General features: G+C 41.3%; 1 protein-coding gene across 2 annotated transcripts; it reads left to right on the top strand.

Annotated features, from left to right (window-relative positions):
* The first annotated feature begins 4,701 nt into the window (after positions 1-4,701).
* Positions 4,702-21,897, top strand: Lnp1 (leukemia NUP98 fusion partner 1). Of its 2 annotated transcripts, XM_021663551.2 has the most exons (4): positions 4,702-4,900; positions 5,009-5,203; positions 18,205-18,435; positions 21,552-21,897. In XM_021663551.2, the coding sequence occupies exons 2-4, from the start codon at positions 5,048-5,050 to the stop codon at positions 21,699-21,701; spliced, it is 537 nt and encodes a 178-aa protein (XP_021519226.1). In that variant the 5' UTR covers positions 4,702-4,900; positions 5,009-5,047; the 3' UTR covers positions 21,702-21,897. The 2 variants fall into 2 exon arrangements, with proteins under 2 accessions (XP_021519226.1, XP_021519225.1); XM_021663550.2 differs by lacking the exon at positions 4,702-4,900 and having other exon boundaries at positions 4,907-5,203; positions 21,552-21,895.
* Positions 21,898-22,447: the final 550 nt, after the last annotated feature.

The raw sequence follows: 22,447 nt of genomic DNA, 5'->3' as shown, positions 1-22,447 counted from the left end.
GTATTTTTTTATTATTTATTACAGTTTATTCACTTTGTTTCCCAGCTGCAGCCCCTCCAACAGTCCCTCCCAACCCCGCTCTCCCTTCCTCTTCTCCTCCCATGCCCCTCCCTAAGTCCACTGATAGGGGAGGTCCTCCTCCCCTTCCATATGACCCTAGACTATCAGGTCTCATCAGGACTGGCTGCATTGTCTTCCTCTGTGGCCTGGTAAGGCTGCCTCTGCCCTCAGGGGATGGTGAGCAAAGAGCCAGCCACCGAGTTCATGTCAGAGACAGCTCTTGTTCCCCTTACTAGGGAACCCACCTGGAGCCTGAGCTGCCATGGACTACATCTGTGCAGGGGTTCTCAGTTATTTCCATGAATGGTCCTTGGTTGGAGTATCAGTCTCAGAAAAGACCCCTGGGCCCAGATATTTTGGTTCGGTTGCTCTCCTTGTGGAGCTCCTGTTCCAGAGGGCACTCTTAACTGAAATACCCTAAGTGATACTGAAATTTTCTGTGGGTGAATGGACAAGTGGTCTGAACTCCCTTATGCCCAGGCTTTTGGGGAGCTGTGCTCCCATTCCTCCCTTTGTAACCAGTGCTCAAAGACCCAAATCTTGTTGGTCAGGGTTGCAGAACTTCCAGATAGCCTTTCATTCAGAGCCTCAGACCACAAATTTTCAGCCCTTACTGAGTCACTGGCACCTCCTTTTCCTCGAGCACCTTCTACCCCTCTTTCTTCTACACCACTACATGCTCTGCTTCCTTGATAAGCTAGGGTCAGATGGGAGGGGAGGAGGGATCCCCCTTTCTGTGGACTAGGGGAGGGGAATAGGGTGAAAGAGGGAAGGAAGGTGGGAGCAGGAGGAGATGAGGAAGGGGGCTACAATAGGAATATAAAATGAATAAATTTTAAAAAATAAATACAATAAATAAAAAGAAAAAAAAGAAAAGAAAAGTGCTTAGGCTCCTTTTCTAATAACCCATCTGCCTAATCAAAGAGTTCTGCTGCCTTTCCCAGGACTATGTCCTAACAGGGCATGACCTTTATGTCATCCAGACCTCCACTTTCATGCCCAAGGAGTGCAGACAGGTTCAGGCAGCAGCCAGGCAGTATGCAGCCCAGACCCACCTAGTGGATGATATGGTCCCTGTGGGTGACACACTGGTACACTGGTGACACACTATAGAACCTAATTGAAATTGCCAACTGGATCAAAATGGCCACTAGAGGAGGGGCCTCACGGTCTAATGACTCCTTCAGGGTATGGAAAAGGTCTCAAACAAAGATGTTAACTTTGGTAAGCTCTGTGAAATTACACAGCGAGCTACGAAAATCTGGCCAGTTTTCTAAATCAATTACAAGAGACCATGATCCAATATACCCATCTTGACCCAGCCCTCCCAGCGGGAGCACCAGTCCTGGTTACCCATTTTATTTCCCAGTCATAGCCAGATATTTGGGGGAGGAAAAACTAAAAAAAAAATGGCTGAGGGTGGTTTCCAAACTCCCATGCAAGAGTTGATAAGAGTGGCCTTTAAGGTCTTTAATGCCCGACAAGAGATGGCAAATCTTCCCAACAGGCAGAAGGCTACACTCCAGGCCCAGGCCTTGGCAACTGCCCTGAGGCCAACAGCAATCCTGCACATGGAACAGGGTTGGTCTGCCAGGCCCCCTGCCGTCAGAGTCCAGCCAAAGTCAACTTCACCAGGATGTGGCCAGGAAGACCACTGGTACTGTGGCTGCCCCAGCCCTGGACAATTCACCCTGTCTGCTAGCAGCCTATCCATTAGAAATTAGAGTGCTTCCAATGTGGGCTCGTCTTCCATGCCTTGTCACAGAGGTCCAGCACCATCAGCATAGGCACCTCAGACCCTCTGGTCTTCTATTTCCTTGGCCTGGTGAAGGGCTGATGGTGTCCATACTTGGGGACTCCCATCATCCTTGCAGAGCCCGGGCTACTGCTCTATCACCTGGTGGACATGGAGGCTACCTTCTCTGTTTTGAGCTCTCACTAGGATCTCATGGTCCCGTTGCCAATTTCTGTTGCCAATTTCTTTCTTTCTTAGTACCCAACTAAGACCCTGCCACTTCTCTTCATTCTTAAATGACAATTCTCCTACTGTTTTCTGCTCATGTCCATCTGCCTGATGCCTTAGCCTGGGCACACTATTTCTCTGATCCTATTCCTTGGGACCGGTAAACCCGCCCAGGAGCAGCGTCCCTCTAATAAACCTGCCTTTATCTACGTTTAATCTGGTCTAATCTGGCCTATATTGCATGGACAGAAAACTTGTTAGGCATGTCACTTCATACCATATGAAGGGAGATGACTGTCTTAGTTAAGGTGTTATTGCTGTGAATGACCACTATGACCATGGCAGCTCTTATAAAAAAAATATTTAATTGGGATTGCCTTACAGTTGAGAGATTTAGTACATTATCATCTCAGTGGGAAACATGGTGATGTGCAGGCAGACATGGTGCTGAAGAAGGAGTTGAGGATTCTACATCTTTATCCACAGGCAATAAGAAAAGACTGCCACTTTGGGCATGGTTTGAGCGTCTGAGACCTCAAAGCCCACTCCAGTGAACACTTCCACCAACAAGGCCACACCTACTTCACCAAGGCCACATTTGCTAATAGTGCCATTCCCTAAGGGCCTGTGGGGGCCACTTTCTTTCAAATCACCACAATGGATATCTTGAGATTCCCCAAAGGCTGCTTCTTTCTCAAATAGCTTGGTTTTTGTTACATGTCCCATCCATTGTAGGAAGCATTCAACTGTTACCATAGCAAAGAGAGACATCATCTGTCTTGATTAGGGTTACCCTTTCTATGACGAAAAGAAATTTGGGAGGAAAGGGTTTATTTTGCTTATAGTTCCATATACTAGGCCATCATCAAAAGCAGTGAGAGCAGGAGCTCATGCAGGATAGCAGCTTGGAGGCTGGCGCTAATGCAGAGGCCACGGAGGAGTGCTGTTGGCTGGAGCATTCCTCATGGCTTGTTCAGCCTACTTTCTTTTATAATCCAGAACCACAAGCCCAGGGACGTCACCATCTACAATGGGCTGTGCCCTTCCTCATTAATCTCTAATTAACAAAATGTCCTGCAGGTTTGTCTACAGCTTGATCTAAAGGAAACATTTTCTCAATTGAGCCTCCCTCTCTGTGATGACTTTAGCCTGTGTCGAGTTGACACACAACTAGCCAGTACATCACCTCATCCCACAGAGTGAAAGGTAATCATGTATGTTTCACCCTCACGTGAATGTCTCAGAATACGTTCCAGGGGCCATGCAACCATTCTCAACTCATCTTTAGTTCAATTAGGCCCTGTTTTGGTACCAATTCTTCTGTCTTAACTTTACCTGAAGAAATGTAAACATCTAGTCAACACAGATAGAACCTTGATGTAACTCCAAACAAATTATGATACCAAGTATAGCTTAGGGAAACACTGAGTTTATCAGTTACTTGCAGGAGCATGAGTGAAGAGTTATGAATAGAAACATGGATGATTCAAAGACAGCTGTCAATAGACCACTGAAAAGCCCAGCATGGATGATGACTCATGAAAGTTTCATCCATGGAGCTCCCTGCAATATTCACAGGCAGATTTCCAGCCAGAGACTGCTCTTCCTAGTAATGGTAATTTTCTGATTTATCAACTTCTGCAAAGACTTTGAAAATCTTATGACTTTGAGGGGCTTCCTGAGCCTTGTAAGTCCCATGTACTTCTTGAGCCTTGTACGTTTTGTTGACTTCCTAAGACTTGTGAGCCTACCTCATTTTCTGGGGGGCAACATTTCACTTTCAGGTAATGACTATAGAGCATTTACCTTAGGAAGAATCAAAGAAAGATCCATCCCAAAATCACATAAAAAAAAAAAAAAGCTCTAGGAATATTGGCATATCTTTCAAGCCCATCTTCTTTTCAGGATTCAAGAAGGACTTCCATGTGGCAGCTAACTAGGAATCCCTTTCTCTGAAGTTGCAACATTTTCTCAAATCTCTTAGAATATCAGCAGGATGATAAAAAGGCTCATGGGTTAAACTTGGCCATGATGCTTAGCAGTAGCTCAAATTTGGACTAATGATGTTCAGTGTGAAACTCAATTTCTTTACATACAAAGTGTGATGTATGGCTCTCAGTTACAGCATTCTTATAATGAAAATTACATTTCTAAAATATTTGTATTTATATATATTGCACAGTAAGATTTCTGTAAATGTACCATTTTTAGAAAAAATAGGAAGACTAGGGGATTATAAATATGTGAAAGCTTTATGAACAGAAGCCAGATGTAGTAACCCTTTCAAAGTATTATAGATTGGAAGGGGTTAGAAGGAGCTTTCTTGGATACTGAAAATGTTCAGTAATTAGCCAGTTACAGTGGTAGCATAGCAGTATACATACATACAATTTTATTAAGTTGTAAACTGAAGATTTGTATATTTTATATGTATAACCACCCATATCTATGCGTATACAGGTAATACATAGATTTAAAAAGTATCCAATTTGACCTGGAGTCAGATTTTATGTCATTTTTATTTATTAGAAAAGCATCTAGCCTTATATCTGACATGCCAAGGTGGTGAGCTGCAGTTGTCTGCCTCTTGGATGTGGACCTATTTCAGAGCCAGCCTGGAGCTGACAAGCATATTGTGAGGGTCACGCTTCATCACCATTGACAGCTGGAGATGCCACCGCATGCCTCTGGCAGAAAGGCTCAGCAAAAACCATGCAGTGGACTGTGCTGCCTACCCTTAGGCTGCAAGGCACAGCCCTGGAAACAGGAGGATTAAAAAGCCTCTCAATTTAAAGAGACAAGGGGGAGGGGAGTGTGGGCTGCACAGTTTATAAATAGACATTGCTCCAGGCTGCCTGATGATGAAGTCGTTGTTTGGTAAATTTTTCTTTTTTAAGGATGCCATTATCAGAGACCATTTCAAACACCAGTTTTGTTTAGTGTTCTGGGTGGATTTCATAAAATCTTGGGTCATATTTCTGCCAGTTTCAGGGGCAGGCCTTTAATATTGTGAGTCACATTTCCATGGAGCACAGAGATGATGATGATGATGATGTGTCTTTTGCCAAATGGATGAGCAGCTTTTGGGGTCACAACTGGAAAGACAAGGATGAGCGAGGACTCCGGGACCACCACCGACCACAAGAAGCAAGCTACAGGAAGGCTTCTCTGCCCTGCCCAGTGAGTTATAAAGTCAGGGAAAGCAGGAGTGGCTGGGAGGAAGGGGGGAGTTGGGGGAGGGTTTCTTAGAGAATATTTGAGGAGTTCTTTGGCTTAAATTAATATTTCCAAACCTTTGTCCATTCTTATAAAAATCTTTTTATCTGTTTTGATTTTCCCTAAGAGGTCTGGTTTTTAATGTTTTAAGTAATGGTTTCTTCATTTTCAGTAACCTAAGATATTTTGAACAACTGTTTATAGTTCTTGATGAATCAAAAATCATACTACTGAGTGATAGTATTTGGGCCAAAGGAAAGGAATTAGTAGTTGTTCTGTGTAAGTGTTATGGGTCAAAGTACGATTTCTAGTTGTCTTTTTGCAATAGTGATATTAGCTCATGTATATGATGGCCTTTAAGGAGCTGGAGATTCCACATAGCAAATCACTGCCTTTTATAAGTATGATACACCTTTTTCTTTTGGTTGCCATTGCTTTTAGGGTTGGAGATGGAACAGCCCTCAGTACCTTCCCAGCAGCCAGAGACAGGGTGCACAATGCCAGAGGGAAGCACCTAGGTGGGGGTGGGCAGCCTGGGCCAGATGAGGGCTCTCCTGCAGACACCAGCGCATTCCCTTCTTCAGCTGCAGCGCTGGAAGGGTCCGCACACATCATCACCTACTCCACAGGAACAGAGCAATAATAATAGCATTTCATTTTCATAAGTCACTTTGAACTCCAGCTAGTAGAAGCAGCTTATCAAAACCCCTTCTTTGCCAACCCCAGAACCAAGTAAGCTTGTGGGTAAACCTAGCCAAGGTCAGTTCGAGGGTCCCAGATGCGCAAGGATTTTAAAGTGTTTGAGGAAACTACTTTTAATGCCACTGGTCAATAGCTCGAGGGATGAGATGTGTCTGAGACATAAATATTTCAAACTAAGCCCTTCACCACATGGATGTTCAAAGGCAGAGGGGGTGGGTGGGTACCAAATGGCAATGGCAACCAAAAGAACCTCATTCCATTACTTCGGATGAAAAATGAGGTTGGACTGGATGCCCTCTATGAGACCCAGCTCCAAGGTTCCATTTTCCTGTTTTTAAAAAACATGCCTGCATGGTGTGCTCTCAGCTAATCTCAACACAATAAAATGTTTCAGACCTGATGAGATTTTCAGAATCTGTGAACCAAGAGTACAATTAGCTTAAAGCTTCCAGGCAAAGCTAATAAGAGAAAACTTGTGATTTGCTATCCATTGTGGTGGCTTCCTAGTGTCATAGGAATGTGAAAATAAAGGAAAAAAACTTGCTTTACAAAATATAGTTTCCCGAATAAACAGTATTTTTTAAAAATACTTTTAAACATATAATCTACTCTGTTTAGAAAATTCATGCATAGCTTCCAGTATTTTTTTTTCTTACCTTAAACTATTGGGGAACTATAGATTTATTACTATTGAGGAATAGTGTTCCTCAATGGTAAACATATAGAATATTTTCTGCTTGTTTTTAATTTGAACATTTTCTTAGTTTAACCTGGCTAGTCTCCAGGTAAATAATCCATCTTATAACTAACAGATCAACGCACTTGTATTTACTTAAAGAGACAAAATGTGGATTAAAATTGAAAATCTGGGTGATGGAGAAGTGGATGCAGGAACTGATCAGAGGACACACAGTCATAGAAAGCAAGCAGTCTGATTCTCCATTGTTTAAATAAAGAACACTATAGATTTGTGAATCAAATATGCATTTTATTATCAGAACGGGCTAGAATCTTCCTTATTTTGGAGCAATATTGTTTTCGGTTTTATTTCTAAATCAGTTCTCGGAGAATTTCACACAACATGTTTTGATCATATTTTCCTTTCTTTCCAGATCTGCCCACACTTGTGTCTCTTTTCCCCCCATCAAGACCAAGCTGCAGCTTGTGCTGCTCACATGTGCTTGGATGTGTGGCTTTCCACTGCAACTTGGTCAGCCTAGCAGAGGCTACACTTTCAGGGGAAACTAACCTTTCCTCCTCCAGCAGCTAAGAATTGCCAGTGCTCAACTAAGAGTGGAGCCTTATGGCCACTTCCCCTCTTTATCCTGGGGTTGGGTTTATCTTGAGCTTTTTACAGGTTTCTGCGTGTTGTCATATAATTATGTGTTGTCATAACTGCACTGTGTTCACATGTGCAGTTTCCCTACTGTGAGCAGAAGACACTCTTTCTTTGTAGCCATACACCACCTCAAGCTGGTGTTAATATAACCTCTATATTATTTCTCTCTCCTCTGTCACGAGGACTCCTGAGCTTTTGGATGGGGAGGTGTGGTGTATATGTTCTATTTCGGGCTTGGCATTCTGAAGTCGATTGTTTTCTGCACTTTGGCCAGTTGTGGGTCTCTGTGTTGATTATCACCTAGTGAAATGAGAAGCTTCTCTGATGAAGGCTGAGAGGTGGATTAGTATAGGGATATAACGATAGGAGTTAGTGACTAATAGTGCGAGGTTCTCTCCTAGGGCCTATGGTCAGTCTAGCAATAAGTTCTTGTCCGGATAATGGTGCCAGGCATGGGTTTCATCATGTTGATCTGGGTCTTCAGTCCAATCAGAAAGTGGCCTCTTACCCTGTGACATTCATTCCACTATTGTACCCGTGGACATGCCAGGTCAGGAGTTATTGCAGCTCACAGGCTCCACACCTGGATAGATTAATGATTACTGTCTTCTTTAGTAAGCATCCTTTCCAGCACTGTGGAAACTAGCTGGTAATGATATAGCTTCCAGGTAAGGAACAGCTTGATATCTTCGTGTTCTATGACTCATATGACTATGATTGTGGTGTCATGAGCAATAGGGCCTCACTGTCAAGTGCTGGACAACATTGGTTTTTAGTTTTTGTGTTTTGTTTTAATATCAATGAAAATGATTAATAAGGGAATGCAATTCTCTCATTCTTATCTTTTCTTTCTCATTGCTCTAATTGAAGCTCTTTCCTGCTCCAAATCTAAATAATCTAGATTCACTATTAGTAAAGGAAGAGATTTCTCCTTCTTTCTAATACATCTTTACCAGCCTTATAATGCAACAACACAGTAATAGATAATTAATTCATTCAAAATATTTATTAAATACATATTTTGTCATGGGTAATTTGCCAAACATGGAGATTATGACCTAAAATCAGGCACACATGGCCAAAAACCCTTATAGAACTTTTAGTCTAGTACAAAGTATAAACTGACAGAAAAAAAAAAGGTATAATGGGGGGGAGGGCATCAGTCCTTCTCAGAGAAGATGGCTTTTTGTTCAGATTCAATCTGCGATTGCTGGTTTAAAGGCTTTGAGGAATCTGGCTTTATCCTATCGTCCTAGGTAGGGGGGAAGGTAAGATGAAGCCTGTTAGGAAGCATTCTGCCTTCTCTTTCCATCATCCCAGGTGTGCAAAACAGAAGTAAACCAGTTTTCCTTGTCAACCACTTATTCTGTACATTGTATGAATGTGTTTCTAATAGCATAATGGATTCAGTTATCTATTCATTTTCACGGCTTACTACGATTCTTGTAACCTTGTTCTGCATCTTCTGAGCCCCATGTGAGAGGACGCGGGGCTTGAACCACTTGAAACATCACTTGGAGAAGAAACTGAGTGCTCTGACCCCTGAAGAATCTTAAGTTTCCTTCATGCTCCAGAATAGATATCGTGTCATTTGAGGGGAACAAACATGTTTATATCCATCTACAGTCAGCATGTTCTCTTTTTCTTTCTTCACATCCTATTTTTTTTAATTTTATCTTTTGACATATTTACAAATTAAAGTAGTAAGTTTTCCAAGTTTTAATCTTTGTCTATAGTGATCCTAAGGGTGGTTATATATTCATTTCTGCAGTGGTTCTCCTGTAGTTGTTCACGAAAGAGGTAAATTAGAACTGGACCCCAAAGGTATTTCTCCAAGATAGAAAGAAGAGCTACTGCAACATTTTATGATTGGCGGCGAAAGGCTTCTCACATTTTACATTACATTTGTATTCAGTTTGAATACATAGCCATTCTGTAATTCAGGGGAGTGAAGGACTATAGGGCAGCTTTTAGCATAGTGCCTTTCCTCTCTGGGATGCTATGGTAGGGAGCTGCTACACAGGAAAGAGGGTGACAGGTTTGGAAGGGGCTCTTGGTGCTGCTTTCTGCTTCCACGGGCAGCATGGCTCTAAACAAGGTCCTTGATGTCTTTGCTCAGAGTCCCATAAATGGGACTGGTGGTCATAGTACATCCCTCACAGATGTTTCAGTGAGTAATGTACACAAATGCTCAATACAGCACCAGGTACCAAATACATACTTACTGTTATTAGAGATCATAAAACATTGCTGGAGAAAACTGCTAGAATACTAAAAGAAGAAAGAAAATAGCCCCACATCACCCAGCAAACGTTAAGTGGTTTAGGCTGCATTACCACTGCCAACCAGCACCATGACCCTGCTGGAATCCCATTATACCTTCACCCCAATTTTCTTTCTCTTCTTAGTGCCTCTTTACCCTCTAGACCACCAGTAAGCCCTTACCCAAGTGTGGGGCTCATCCTCAGGTCTGTGCTCCCCACTCAGTTTCTTTAGATAATTCAGTCATCTACATTCACAGAAGTCTCCCTAACTCCCCCCATCCAGGTTCCCAGCACAGTGTAAATACAAACAGTTGATCTTATTCTTGCTCCATGTAGCCGTATTTGTATCTTGTTCTTTTCCCCTGCATGTTCTGGCCTGAAAATGCAGCTGAGTACAATCATGAATGCCACCCAACACAAAATTGTAAATTTGCTTAAAACGTGGAGACATTTATTTTCCACTTTTTTGTTTTGGTAACTTGATCATGAGATTCCCAAGCATAAACTCTGAAGATGATGCTATAAAGTCAAATTTTATGGCATTCAGATAGAAGGGAGTCATGTGCCCTGCTTGTACAATGACTGTCTCTTAGGCACACCTTGATGGAAGAGGCTAATACTGAACCTACCCGTGCTCCACCTGTTCCACAGCACCAAGTACCATGTCTGGCCCACAGCAAACAGACTAACAGAGTTACCTCAGGGATTTCAGCAGCTTTAAAATTCTGGGTTTTTTGCTTGTTTGGTTGGTTGTTTGGTTGTGTGTGTTTGTGTGTGTGTATTTCTGATTGAGAGTGCTTTAGCAAGGGTTTCCATTGCTGTGAAGAGACACCAAGACCATGCCAACTCCTATAAAAGAAAACATTTCATTGGGGCTGGCTTGCAGTTTCAGAGGCTTAGTTCCTATCATCTTGGCAGGAAACATTGTGGCATGATAGCATTGTGGCACGTAGCTGGAGAAGGGGCTGAGAGTTCTACATTGATCCAAAGACAGCAGAAGGATACTATGTTTTATACTCGCGGTAGCTTAAGCATAGGAGACCTCAAAGCCTACCTCCTCAGTGACACATTTCCTCCAACAAGGCCATACCTCCTAATATTGGTACTAACTATGGGCCAGGCATTCAAACACATGAGTCCATGGAGGTCATACCTATTCAAACCACCACAGAGAATAAGATTCCAGATAGATGAGTTGCTTGTTAATTGTGCAAACTGGGTGGCTTAGACAACAGAAATTCATTTTCTTGGTGTGCTGGAGCCTAGGAAGCCTCTGATTTGATCTCAGTGGTGCATCTTTATTGGTTCTTTACAAAGTTTCTCTATGGTGAGCAAGTTCCTGATATTTTTCTGTGCACCCAAACTTCTTCCTCTTCAAAGAAACCAGTAAAATCAGATCTATAGGGATCTCAGAGTTGGCTCTAGATACCCCAAGACCAAGTTCTCAGCACAGAGGAGATTTATTTGTCCCCAGAAGAACAAAGGGCAGGGAATAAGAGACAAAGACAGGAGATAAGACAGGAGAGAGGGGAGGAGAGAAAAGGGGGAAAAGAAGAAGGGATATGGGGAAGAGATATTTGTCTGGAGGGGCAGCAAAGGACTGTCTCTAGATACAGAGGAGACAAACATGGCCCACAGGCAAATGGAAGTCTATAAAAGAAAACTGTGAAACTCCATGTTAGGTTGAGTTAGGTAATTTTGATTAGACATGTTAAATCAGGAGGCCAAAAGGGGAGTTTTGATTGTTGGGGTTCAATACTTTGATAGATGGGCATTGACAGTCAGCTCTAGGAGAAGGAAATGGCCAAATAAAAGAATGGACCTTGGGGGCTAGCTTTAGGAATGTGATCTAATGTTTTTGTTTGTTTGTTTGTTTCAAAGCAGAGAAAATGCAGGAAAGGGCAAGGTCTGCCAGAGTCATATTCGCCACGCTCGGGTGGTCTAGAATCCCTTCAGGATCATTCTAAAGGCCTCATTAAGTGAATTGCTTCTGTAAAGGCCCTATTATTAAATGCAGTCACATTCTGAGCTCCTGGGAGCTTCAGGAGATGAGCTTTGGAAGAACACAACTCACACTGTAACAATGCCCAATGGCTAGGTCTAAGCACGGCATATTTCAAGTTTCTTGACACTAGATTCCAAGGTTTTCAAGGAATGCTCTACACATTTATAATCCTATCTACAAGATTCTGGTTCCCGTGTTCTTACCAGTGTTGGTATTGTTTAAATATGTTTTTTAAGACTAACCTGAAGGGTATAATTGTTATTTTATGCTATCTTTGACCATTTTATACAATCTTGTTGAATACCACAAAATTTCCGTCATTAGATGTTTTATTTTCTTTTATTTTAAAATATCACTTTTATTTTTGAGATTATAATATAATTATATCATTTACCCCTTCCCTTTCCTCCCTATAAATCCTCTTACATACCCTTTCTTGTTCTCTTCAAATTAATTACCTTTTTGTCATTAATTGCTGATACACATTATATAAACATATGTAATATAATACAATATACATATTATATAATATATAAAAGTAGCATATATATAAAATTGGCAAGTTGTACTTATGTATAGGTATTTATATATATTCCTAAATATATAGGTACAACTTTCCAATTTTCTCAGTCTTTTTAATGTTACTTTTATGTCTATTTTAGACATTTGGTAGCAGATAACGAATTGTTGTGCTCATCCCTAAAAATGACCATTTTTTCCTGTGTTCTCAGCATTCTTTAATTGCCTGTAATTCTTGTGTAGGGTCTTTCTCTGTCCACATTTGCATGTCTATCAGTGTTGCTCTTGTTTTCTCATATTTAGGCAGCTATACTGGTGAGACTTTATAGGTATAGCTTCTGACTTTCTTAGGAGACACAGTCCTACAGCAAACTCCTGGAACTCTGGCTCTCTCATTTCTTTATGCATCCATCCATTCAGTATACATCTTAATCACGACATGAACAAGTCAAGGGGCCAGGTACTACACCATAGCCCTTGATGTGATAAAGCAAACAGCCTAACGGAGAAGAGACACACTGGGCACTTTTAGCCAGATCACTGGTTAGAGTTGTGTAGCATCACAAAAGGGAGGGAAGGGACCTAGGACAGCATCTGCTCGAGACTTGATGCTAGCTATCATCGTGGCTAAAAAGGCTTTATGTTTCTTCAGAGAGTGAAAATAATTACCCAAGTCAAAGTTGAAACAATGGGTGAAAAACAGACAACAGCACAATGGAATTCTACAGTCAGCAATGAATCATCTAATTACAGTGTGGGATCCTTACTCTGGCAAGTCTCAGGTACAAGTGATGAGGGAAAGAATCACTAAAGCTTTTATTGACAAAAATGGAGAAATTTGCATGGCCTGGTTATGTACAAAGGTCTTTATTTTTGAAGACACAAAGGAGGCGTCACCATCTACTTGGTGGGAGTGCCATTGTTGGAAAGTATCTTGTCAGAGTTGTTACAATTGTGAAGAAGTGTAAACTCTACACAAATATGGATTTGTGTAAGAAGTGTGAAAATCCCATCCTTTATACACGGGACTTTCTGGTGGTTTTTGTACCTTTGGTTGTTTTGTGAAAAAAAGCCCTGAGACAATCTGTCAGGTAGGCAGAGAATGAATGCATCTCTCTCCTGCTTTGCTTGCTGAATTTTGTCAGGGTTTGGCATGATAGAGGGCATCCTTGTTGACCTCTTTGTTTCACTGAGGAAGGGGCCTCAATATGCAACTCTTGCCTGGCCTGGAATTCACAGACATCCACATGCTGCGCCTTCCAAGTTCTGGGATTAAAGGTGTGAACCATCATATCCTGCTTTTATCAGTGATTTTCACAGCCTTTAGGGAAGTGATGAGTGATGATGGTGGATGAGAGCACTGTAGGGAGGACTCCCTCCATGGTACTATCCTGGGCATGCAAGGAGAGCTGGAGCACTCACCAAAGACCATCAAGGCCAGGTCACTCAGCTGAGATGGTACAAAATGAAACGAGGACAGATTTGAGTTTGTTGTTGTTCTAGCTATCTTATTTGCTTTAGGAAAAGGAAAACAAAATGTGGAAGGAGTGTGCAGTGGGTGATCAATGCCTTAAGCTAACAACGAATGATAATGATGACTTGGACTAAAGAAATGATTGCTCTTGAGACACACTTGAGAAAGGGAATCTGCTGACTGCACATCTGGGTACTGAGGGCAGTCTCTCCGTGTCCTGAAACCAAGTGAAAGGTACTGCCACCCACTGAATATGGGAACACTGAAGGACACTTGGGACCCATTATGATGGGACCTATTTAAGAACAAAATTATAAGAATGTGAAGATTTTGACTTCATTTTCAGTTCTAGAATTCAGCAGCAATTCAATTCATAAAGCAAAATTTATTAGTTATATGAAATGATAGCAATTGCCATCTTTGTAAGGATAAGAAACAAGTATAGAAATATGTTCTAAAGCAGGACCTCTGCATACTCACTCTGTTTATGCATAGTTTCACCTGTGATGCCCCTTTCACATCTCCGTATGCAATCTCCTTTCAGCTTATTGATGTATTTCTTACTATGTTAGTTCTTTGTCCCACCAAACATGCTGATGGGTTTTACACCATGTTTAGAGTATCAGAGCATGCTCAACTGGTCTGAACTGTGAATCTTAGCATCTAGTGTTTTTTGTTGTGGTTGTTTTTTTGTTTTTTGTTTTTTCTTTCTTGCTCATTTGTGTCTTTTTCAGTTTAGGGAACTCATTCTTCACAATTTTTAGGAGATATTCAGGAAAATGAATGGACCCGGGTTTCATTCATCTAGGATTCCCTCTATCTCTCAGTCACTTCTAAAGAAGTGCTGTGCTCGGCCCAGTATTTTTGGTGGGCGGGTTTGATTTTTCCTTAGTACCGTGAAAATGCCATGCCACTCTTCCCCCCCATCCAACTTTTCTGTCAGGATATTAATAAGGTGCGTTGAATACACCTGTGTGCTATTTGTCTCTGTACTTGTTCTGAGTTTACAGTCTTCTATTATAGCTGTCTAACCTTTGGAAATTTTGTTTTAACTCTGTGGTGTGTTTGGGGGAACTGACTATAAGTTACAGTGTATTTGACTGAGTGGAGTCTGACTATGACTTTTGACCAGGGTGTCTGGGGAGTTTTCTCCTATAACTCTGATAAGCTTTCCCTTTGATAGTCACAAGTTTTCCCCAGAGACCCGCTGAGCTGAATATTTTCTCTGTTCATGGTACCCATTGGATACCACACTTTCTTTTTTCTTCCTTCTTTTTAACTTCTTTGCACTTCTAAGTAGCCTGTTTTTCCTGCATTTATTCTTTCTTTTGTTGGATCTCTTCTGCTCTTGATGCCTTTCATTGTGTTTTAAGTTTTGCTTAATGTATTATTTACCCTAAATATTTTAGTTTTGTTTTTAAAACTGCTACAGCATACAGCATGGATGGTTCAGTGGTAGAATTCTCTTCTGCCACACAGGAGGCCTGGGTTTGATTTCTGGCCCATGCAGAGTCCAGTCCCTTTTTTCAAAACCGCTTCCATGTTTCTGTGAAATTTCTTTGTTAGAGTATTTAATTTGTTTTTCTGTGTTTTCCTGAAGCTCATTGCATTTCCTGAAGCAGCTGCTTTGAGGTTTCCATTAAGAGTTACTGCATAGTCTAATGTAGTCAATTTCTGGCACCATATGTTGAATGCTGGGTGCCATCTTGGATCTCTGTCTGGCAGCTCCTACTGATATGTAATACTGTATGTGCACTAAAGGGTTATTTGTACTTGTATAATCTAGTTTTATTTGTGTCTACTTGTTTTCCTAACCTAGAGTTACTTCTGCTATTTTATCACAAGATAGCTCCAGTAAATTGTTTAAAGCCTCGCTGTTGGTGTGTTATTATATTTCAACACTAGAGGGAAATCCAAGTTCGGTTTTGTTCCAAACCCTAAATTGGTATGCTGTATGGCATGACTCAAGCGGCACTTTTAAAAAGGTGTTCTGTTCCCACAGCCTCTCCCTTGCCCGAGGTAGATACAGAGGGTTTGTTTGTCCATAGTCCCTGGCCCTGTGGTAACACTGTGGCAATCTGCCCAGTTCCTGGAAAACTTACTGTGGAAGGACCACCTTCAGGCTCTCATGCCACAGCTTGGCTCTTGCCTCCCTTTACATTCACTAAGTGGAAAGTGTTCTCTCTATATTATGCTGTTTGGACTTTTGGAAGAACTGGAATGAGCAATTGTGTGATGACCGGTACTAAAATGTTAGCTCACACCCTCAGTACAAGCTTAACACCTATTGGGTTAAGCAGCACCCATGCAAGACTAAGGGCCACACTGGTATATACTGCCATTTGCTGAGGTAGACTCGTGGCTCCAAACTGTTGTAACCAGCCACAGACAGAGACAGCTGGCTGACATCTCTTTCTCTGGCATTGGGACTGCTGAAGAGTTTCTGATTGTGGCATTGGCCTCATTACGGGGGTCACAGGTGTGTCACTGAGTTGTAAGGCAGTCCTGTTTTCACACCATCCATACCCTTGGCAAAGTCACACCTCTTACTCCCTGTTGTGCTGTCTGAAGTTGTGGATAGTTTTGTCTATAGGGTCCCTTGGCTTTCTAGACTGATGCTGAACTTGGTATCTTAGCCTGGTTTCTACAAAGATCCGAAGTCTCAGATACATGCCCATCCCATGCCTGGTAAGGACATAAGCTGAATCATAGATCTGACCTGTCTGTGTATAGAGATTCCCAGCTGCAAGGGGATGCCTAGAGGCCTAGTTTATACAGTTGGGCTTAAATCTAGAACCTCGTTTTTTTGTCTGGTGCATCACTGTAGCAAGCCCTGGCCCTGAAGTACAATACAAAGCCTTACGGCAACTTTTATGTCCTTCTCTACAATGTTCAGTTTTCTCCCTCTGCTGCTCAAGGGTAAGGGAGGGGTAGTGCTGCCTTGGCTGCCTGTCCAACATGGTTCTAGAACTTTAATCTGTGGGCACTATCCTGGGTCAGGGATTGTCCAGGACTCAGGGGCTGTTGGGCTCCCAGCAGTGGATTTCACTGTAGTGGGTCTGATACTGGGTTTCTAGCCTAAGGCCCTGACTTAGTTCCTTCTCCCATCCACAGGCTGTGCATTGCTTAGAGCTGGGCAACAAGAGAACTCTTCTTGTCTTCTTCAATGTGTCATCCCCTCTTACATTCTGAAACCACACACTACAGTACTCTTTCCTGGCTCCCTTATCTCCTGTAACTTGGTGCATGAATATTATTCAAATTGATGCATTTATTGAGAAGAGGTTGCTAGTGGATCCATCACTGTGCTCGTATCTGTATTCTAAGTAGCGTAACGGGTGTTCTGATGGGCTGAGATTGGTTTTAAATTCACAGAGAGAATGAAAACAGGAGAAATAAAGGGGGGTGGGAACTAGATCATTTCCAAGTTCTTTTTCTTAAGAGGTGGGATAGGGTGACAAAACAGTAGGAAAATGGCTTTTTGGTTAATGTGAAGATACTTAAGGTCTCTGTCTTTACATAAGGATCAAATCAGGGCTTACTTCATCAGCATGCCTACTAAAACTAGCCTGCTTGGATGGGAAATTCAGCTGTCTCATTTTTCCCATGTAGAGGAAATTTAATTCAGTAATATGGCAAGGGGTCTCATCCAAAGACTTAGGCCTGTGTGATATGGCTAGAATACAAACACACCCTTAGTGTGTACCCTTAGTACACACCTTTAATCCCAAACAATGAAGTCTAATTGAGGGGCAGACAAAGTGATGAATCAGAGAATGATTTGACAGAATGACTCAGAGATAGGATATGCCCAACTCTCAGGAGAACAGACAGGAGAGAGAAGTGACCTAAGAATATCACAGAGAGAAGACAGGGAGTTGGTGGAAACAGTTTGGGAATACAGTATTGTTTGGTGCTGTTTAGTTGAATGTAGTTGAGTTTGTGCAGTTCAGTTCCTGGAGTTTAGAGACAGTTTTTCCAAGGAGAGCAATGTAGTGAGAAGTAGAGATAAGCCAGATTGAATCAGTCAGCTTGGAGAGGAGTTTTGATCCAGAACAGCTGAGTTGAACCAGCCAGCCAGAGTCCAGAAAGAACTAGAAAGGGTGAGCTTATTCAGCAGTAAGTCTCAGATGATGAAAACATTCTAGGCCTCGGTTAGCAGAAGTTAACCTTCAGGCTGGAAGCTGAAGCTTTTAAGGTCCGGGCTTGCAGAAGATTAGATTGTATGGAGGTTAGAAGCTTCCAGGCCTATGCCTAGGAAGCTAGTTACATAGAAACACTTTTGATTCATATTAGTAATTTTTAATATAGGTTAAATTAATTGTTCCTCATAATTTCTCCAATATTTTTCTATAAGAGAATCCATAAATATCCATCTTTTCGTTATTTCTGAAACATATGTATGCCACTAAATTTTTTGAAATTTGTTCTGGCAATTTTACTCAAGGCTTGGAGGCCTTCACTGTCCTCCTGGGAGAGTAGCAAGCAATGACAGTAGACTGGAGTACTCTGCTGCCTCAAAGGAGGGGGAAGCTCTTACAAAGACGATAAGCTGCTCCTAAAACATATGATTTCTTTACTTGTTATTTTATGTGTATCCTGTCTCTGTGTTAGTATACGTACCCTTTATGAGTTAAGATTTAAAAAATTCTATATTCCTAGTTTCCTGCGTTTCCCAGCGTTACATCACCTGACTGCCACCCTAGACGGCATTCACATGAGGACCAGAGATCCCAAAGCCACTTTCCCATGCGGTATCACAGAAAATGCTCGGCGGATGGGCCTTTCAAGGAGCCAATGGAACCACCAAGAGGCGCTCATTCCAAAATGCAGGAATTTTCAGAATCCTTTGAGCAACACCTGTGCCTTCGAAGCAAGCACTCTCCCTCTGCGGTATGTGGCAGACAGAACGGGTCATTATTTAAGCCATGGGGCAGGAAGTCCAAAGCTCTCATTTTCTTCAGATTTTAGGGTGCCAAGTTTAACTTCTTTATTCATAGCTTATGATAAGCGCCTTGAAAAACACCACTCAGTATTTTTATGATAACTTAATAGTAAATATCTATTTTCATATCAGCCCTAAATAGAGTATATTGTAAAGCACCAATGCAAAATTAAAATTTTACAAGGCATGTTTTTTTTTTTTAATATTTTCCTGCTGTGTAAGCCACATACTAGTGTTAAGATAGCTACATCAAATGCGGCATTTGTCAATAAATTTTAAAACATATATATTAAATGGTGCAATTTATCAGTAAATTTATACATTTGCACATTCAAAGGAAGAGGAAGGGAGGGAGGGAGGGAGGGAGGGAGGGAGGGAGGGAGGGAGGGAGATAAGGAGGGAGGAAGGGGGAGAGGGATTTGGAGAGATGAAGGGAGGAAGGGAGATTCTAAACCATTGGTTCTTTCAAAAATGCCAGGATACTAAAATTGGAGTATTCTCAAGTCTTTCCTGATAACATGCACACATTTCCATGTAGTCTATCTCTAGGTCACTTTTAATGCTTAACACAATGTACAAGCTATGGAGGTAGTTATTGCAACATATATTGTTTAGGGAATACAAAGAAAAACTGTATATTTTCAGTACAAAAAATTCTCCCTGAGTATTTTTGCTAATTTGTTGTTTGAATTCACAGGCAAAGAGCTCAGGGTTAGGGAAGGTCAACTGCAGTATCTCCTGTTTAAAGACAAAATTTTAGTAACATTGGATGTAATATTTTTTATAAACCTGAGCAAAAAGAGCCAAAAGCTGCATCTGTGGCCTGCTTGTTACCAGCAATGTTAGATTATAATGAGTTCCTCTCTTCCTTGCCTTGCCTTCCCTTTCCTCTTTTCCCTTTCCCTTCCCTCCCCTTTCCCCTTTCTCCTTTCCCTCTCCTTCCCTCCCCTCCCTTTCTCTTCTCTCCCCTCTCCTCCTCTCCTCTCCCCTCTACTATCTTCTCTTCTCCTATCATCTCCTCTGCTCTCCTCTCCTTCCTCCCCTTCTCTCCCCTCCCCCTTCTCATCCTTCTGTTTGTCCTACTCTTTTCTCCTTTCCTTTTTGAAATAGAGTCTTGCAGTGAAGGTCCAGATGTCCTGGAGTTTGTTACAAAGCCTATACTGGACTCAAACACTTGATTCTCCTACCTCAGTCTCCTTAGTACGGGAATTTCAGGCATATGTCAACATGCCTGGCTAAATTTTTCTATCAAAGTTTCTATTTTGATATTAAAACTCAATTGGACTATTTTGATTTTCAAACAAAAGGAAAAATATCATTCTTATAGTTTTTCCAACCTATTTATTGATATATTATGCAAACACCCTAAAATCCATTCAAGTAAAGGATATCCTCAATGATTATGACATGTCAATAAAGCTGTATTATCATCAGCCAGTATTAGTCTTATTATGCTTTAGGTTTATTTTTAAAGAATTTTTATTGGTTGAGAATTTCATACATGCATGGAATGCATTTTGTTCAAATCTACCCTCTCACTTACAAGACAGTCTCTATCCCCAACCACTTTTTCCTCTCATTTTTTCTGGGTTCTCTTTCTCTCCAGCTGTTTTTATTTATTTGTTTGTTAATGAGTCTGTTTAGTGCTGCTTCCCTCTCTCTCTCTCTCTGTGTGTGTGTGTGTGTGTGTGTGTGTATGTATGTATGTATGTATGTATATGTGTTCGCGCGCGCGCACACACACACACACACACACACGCACGCACGTGCATCTTCTGCAGCAACAATCCCTTCCGGGACCACATCCCTGAAGAGAACTGAGTCTTCCTTCTCTAGCAACCATCAGTTGTCAATAGCTCATCACCTAAGAGCGGGGCCTTAAGAATCCCTCCTCCAAACATTGGCTGGCTTGATCCTGGGCTTGAAGTTACTCTCCGTGAGTTCATTATTGATGAGTGTTTTTCAGATAATCTAATTTCAGTAGGAGAAAAGCTAATCTGGAGAAAATCATTACTGTAATTTTCCTTTTTATATTGCTCTACTAAGTGCTAGAGACATTCTTGACTGCTAAATATAAATTTTGATTACATGAATATAAGTGATTGAACTAATGAAACACATTTGTCAGAACGTTCCCAGAGCTGGACTAACGTTCAGGTTTTTTTTCTCTCTCTCTCTCTTTTTAACCTCAGCTTCAGTACTCATCTTTCTTTCTGACCTTAATGAAGGAACCACGTTGGCTAGAAATACAGCAAATTTATTCGTTTATGCTGTAGAGTGTCTAAGATGACACCACTTGAAACAGACACTTCCATAACTTTGCAGTAGTAGGGCGGAGGCAGTCACATGACTGCCACTCATCATAGCATATGTTCCACAGGCACTCAACTCTTTTTAATTTTCTAGTTCAAATAAGGGGAGAGGGGTTTAACGGATCATTTTATAAATACATCAATATACATAGATGTGGCAGTTATCGATGTCATTGTTTTTGCTCCAAAAGTACTCTAAAAGGCATTACAAACATCCAAATTGAAGAATCCTCTCCCAAAGTTCCCTATCATATAACACTATTGGAGTTATCATTGTACTATCAGCCCTTTTTAAAATTATTATTATTCATTTCTGTTTAGTTTTAGGTACTGATGCTTTCTTTCACTCCATGTAGGTGGAGTGACTAGAAGGTAGATCTATTTAATGCTGTATATTCTGATCCTAGAACTACAGTATATGTTCAATAAATCAGTGAAGTACTGTAAATGGTCCCACCACTCTCCTCCCAGCCAGTCTAGGGGAGAATGATGATTTGGCTGTATGTCCTTCCTAAACACTGCATTGTTCAGACAGCTCTTACATTAAAATGTAGTAAAAACTCTTTTCTTTATGACTAAAACCTTTATTGATATATTAAATTGGGTTGATGTTCATTTACATGCTAGAAAGTAAGACATGGACATCTGCTACCAAATCAGAGCTTTCTGTCTAGCTGTTGGGACAAATGTGGAACACGGCCAGCTGCTGGTGATTTTTTTTTTTTTTTAACCATTTTCTGATGCTCTTTTAGGGACCCAAAGGGAGGAAGGAGAGAAACGAAAGACATTGTCCAGAGACTGACATGAGATCCTACAAGAGATTGGAAGACAGAAGGAGCTCAATGAAGGAAGCACACGGAGATGCCCCCATGGCTTCCCTGTTTGAAAAGGGGCCAGAATAACGCTTTGTTTCGACATCAGCATCGCTGTGACAGGTGTCACTGGTTGTTCTGAGACTCAGTTCTTCCTGCAGAATGGCAGCTGGGGAGGGTGTCTGCAGATGTTGACACAGTGGGCAGCTGGAGTGGCTGCTTGTCACTATGATTTGTGCTACTTGAGTGTGCAATCTGCTTTTTATGTCCTTTCATGGTAATAAAAAATAAAAGAATAGAATAAAAGAATTTCTGAAATTGCAAAATGTAGTTTCTAATGAGCCACTTGTATCACCGACGCCTTTTCCATATCAACCTAGATCATCCTAAACAAAAGTCATTGTTGTCTTTAAATTTACTTCCTCATTCTTGGTAATTAAGCTCATGCAATAGCTATTACTTAATGAAACTTAGTATTTAACAAGTGAAATATACCCTTAATGTTTTACCATATTACCTAAGGCAATCCTTACGACACAGAAGTGAGACCTTTTATTGGGACCCTCTGAAAGTCAGATCTGAAAGGACACAGCATGAGCTTTCTTGCCATTGTGGCAGGATTCCTGGCATGAACAACTTCAGTTTCATGGTTTAATAGGTGTGAGGTCTTTATGGAAAACAGAGCAGGATGGAGCAGAGAATTTAAAATCATGGAGCCAGGAAACAGAGTAAGACATGAGTGGAAAAGGCAGAATATGGCCTTCGAAGATACATTCTAAATGACTTGCTTCCTTCAACAATAACTCACTATTCAGTCTTCATCACCTCTGAAAAAC

Source organism: Meriones unguiculatus, chromosome 17, assembly GCF_030254825.1.
Source record: "Meriones unguiculatus strain TT.TT164.6M chromosome 17, Bangor_MerUng_6.1, whole genome shotgun sequence".
NCBI classification, from domain to species: domain Eukaryota; kingdom Metazoa; phylum Chordata; class Mammalia; order Rodentia; family Muridae; genus Meriones; species Meriones unguiculatus.
The sequence above is the reverse complement of the archived record's forward strand: the minus strand, read 5'-3'. Positions and strand labels throughout refer to the sequence as shown.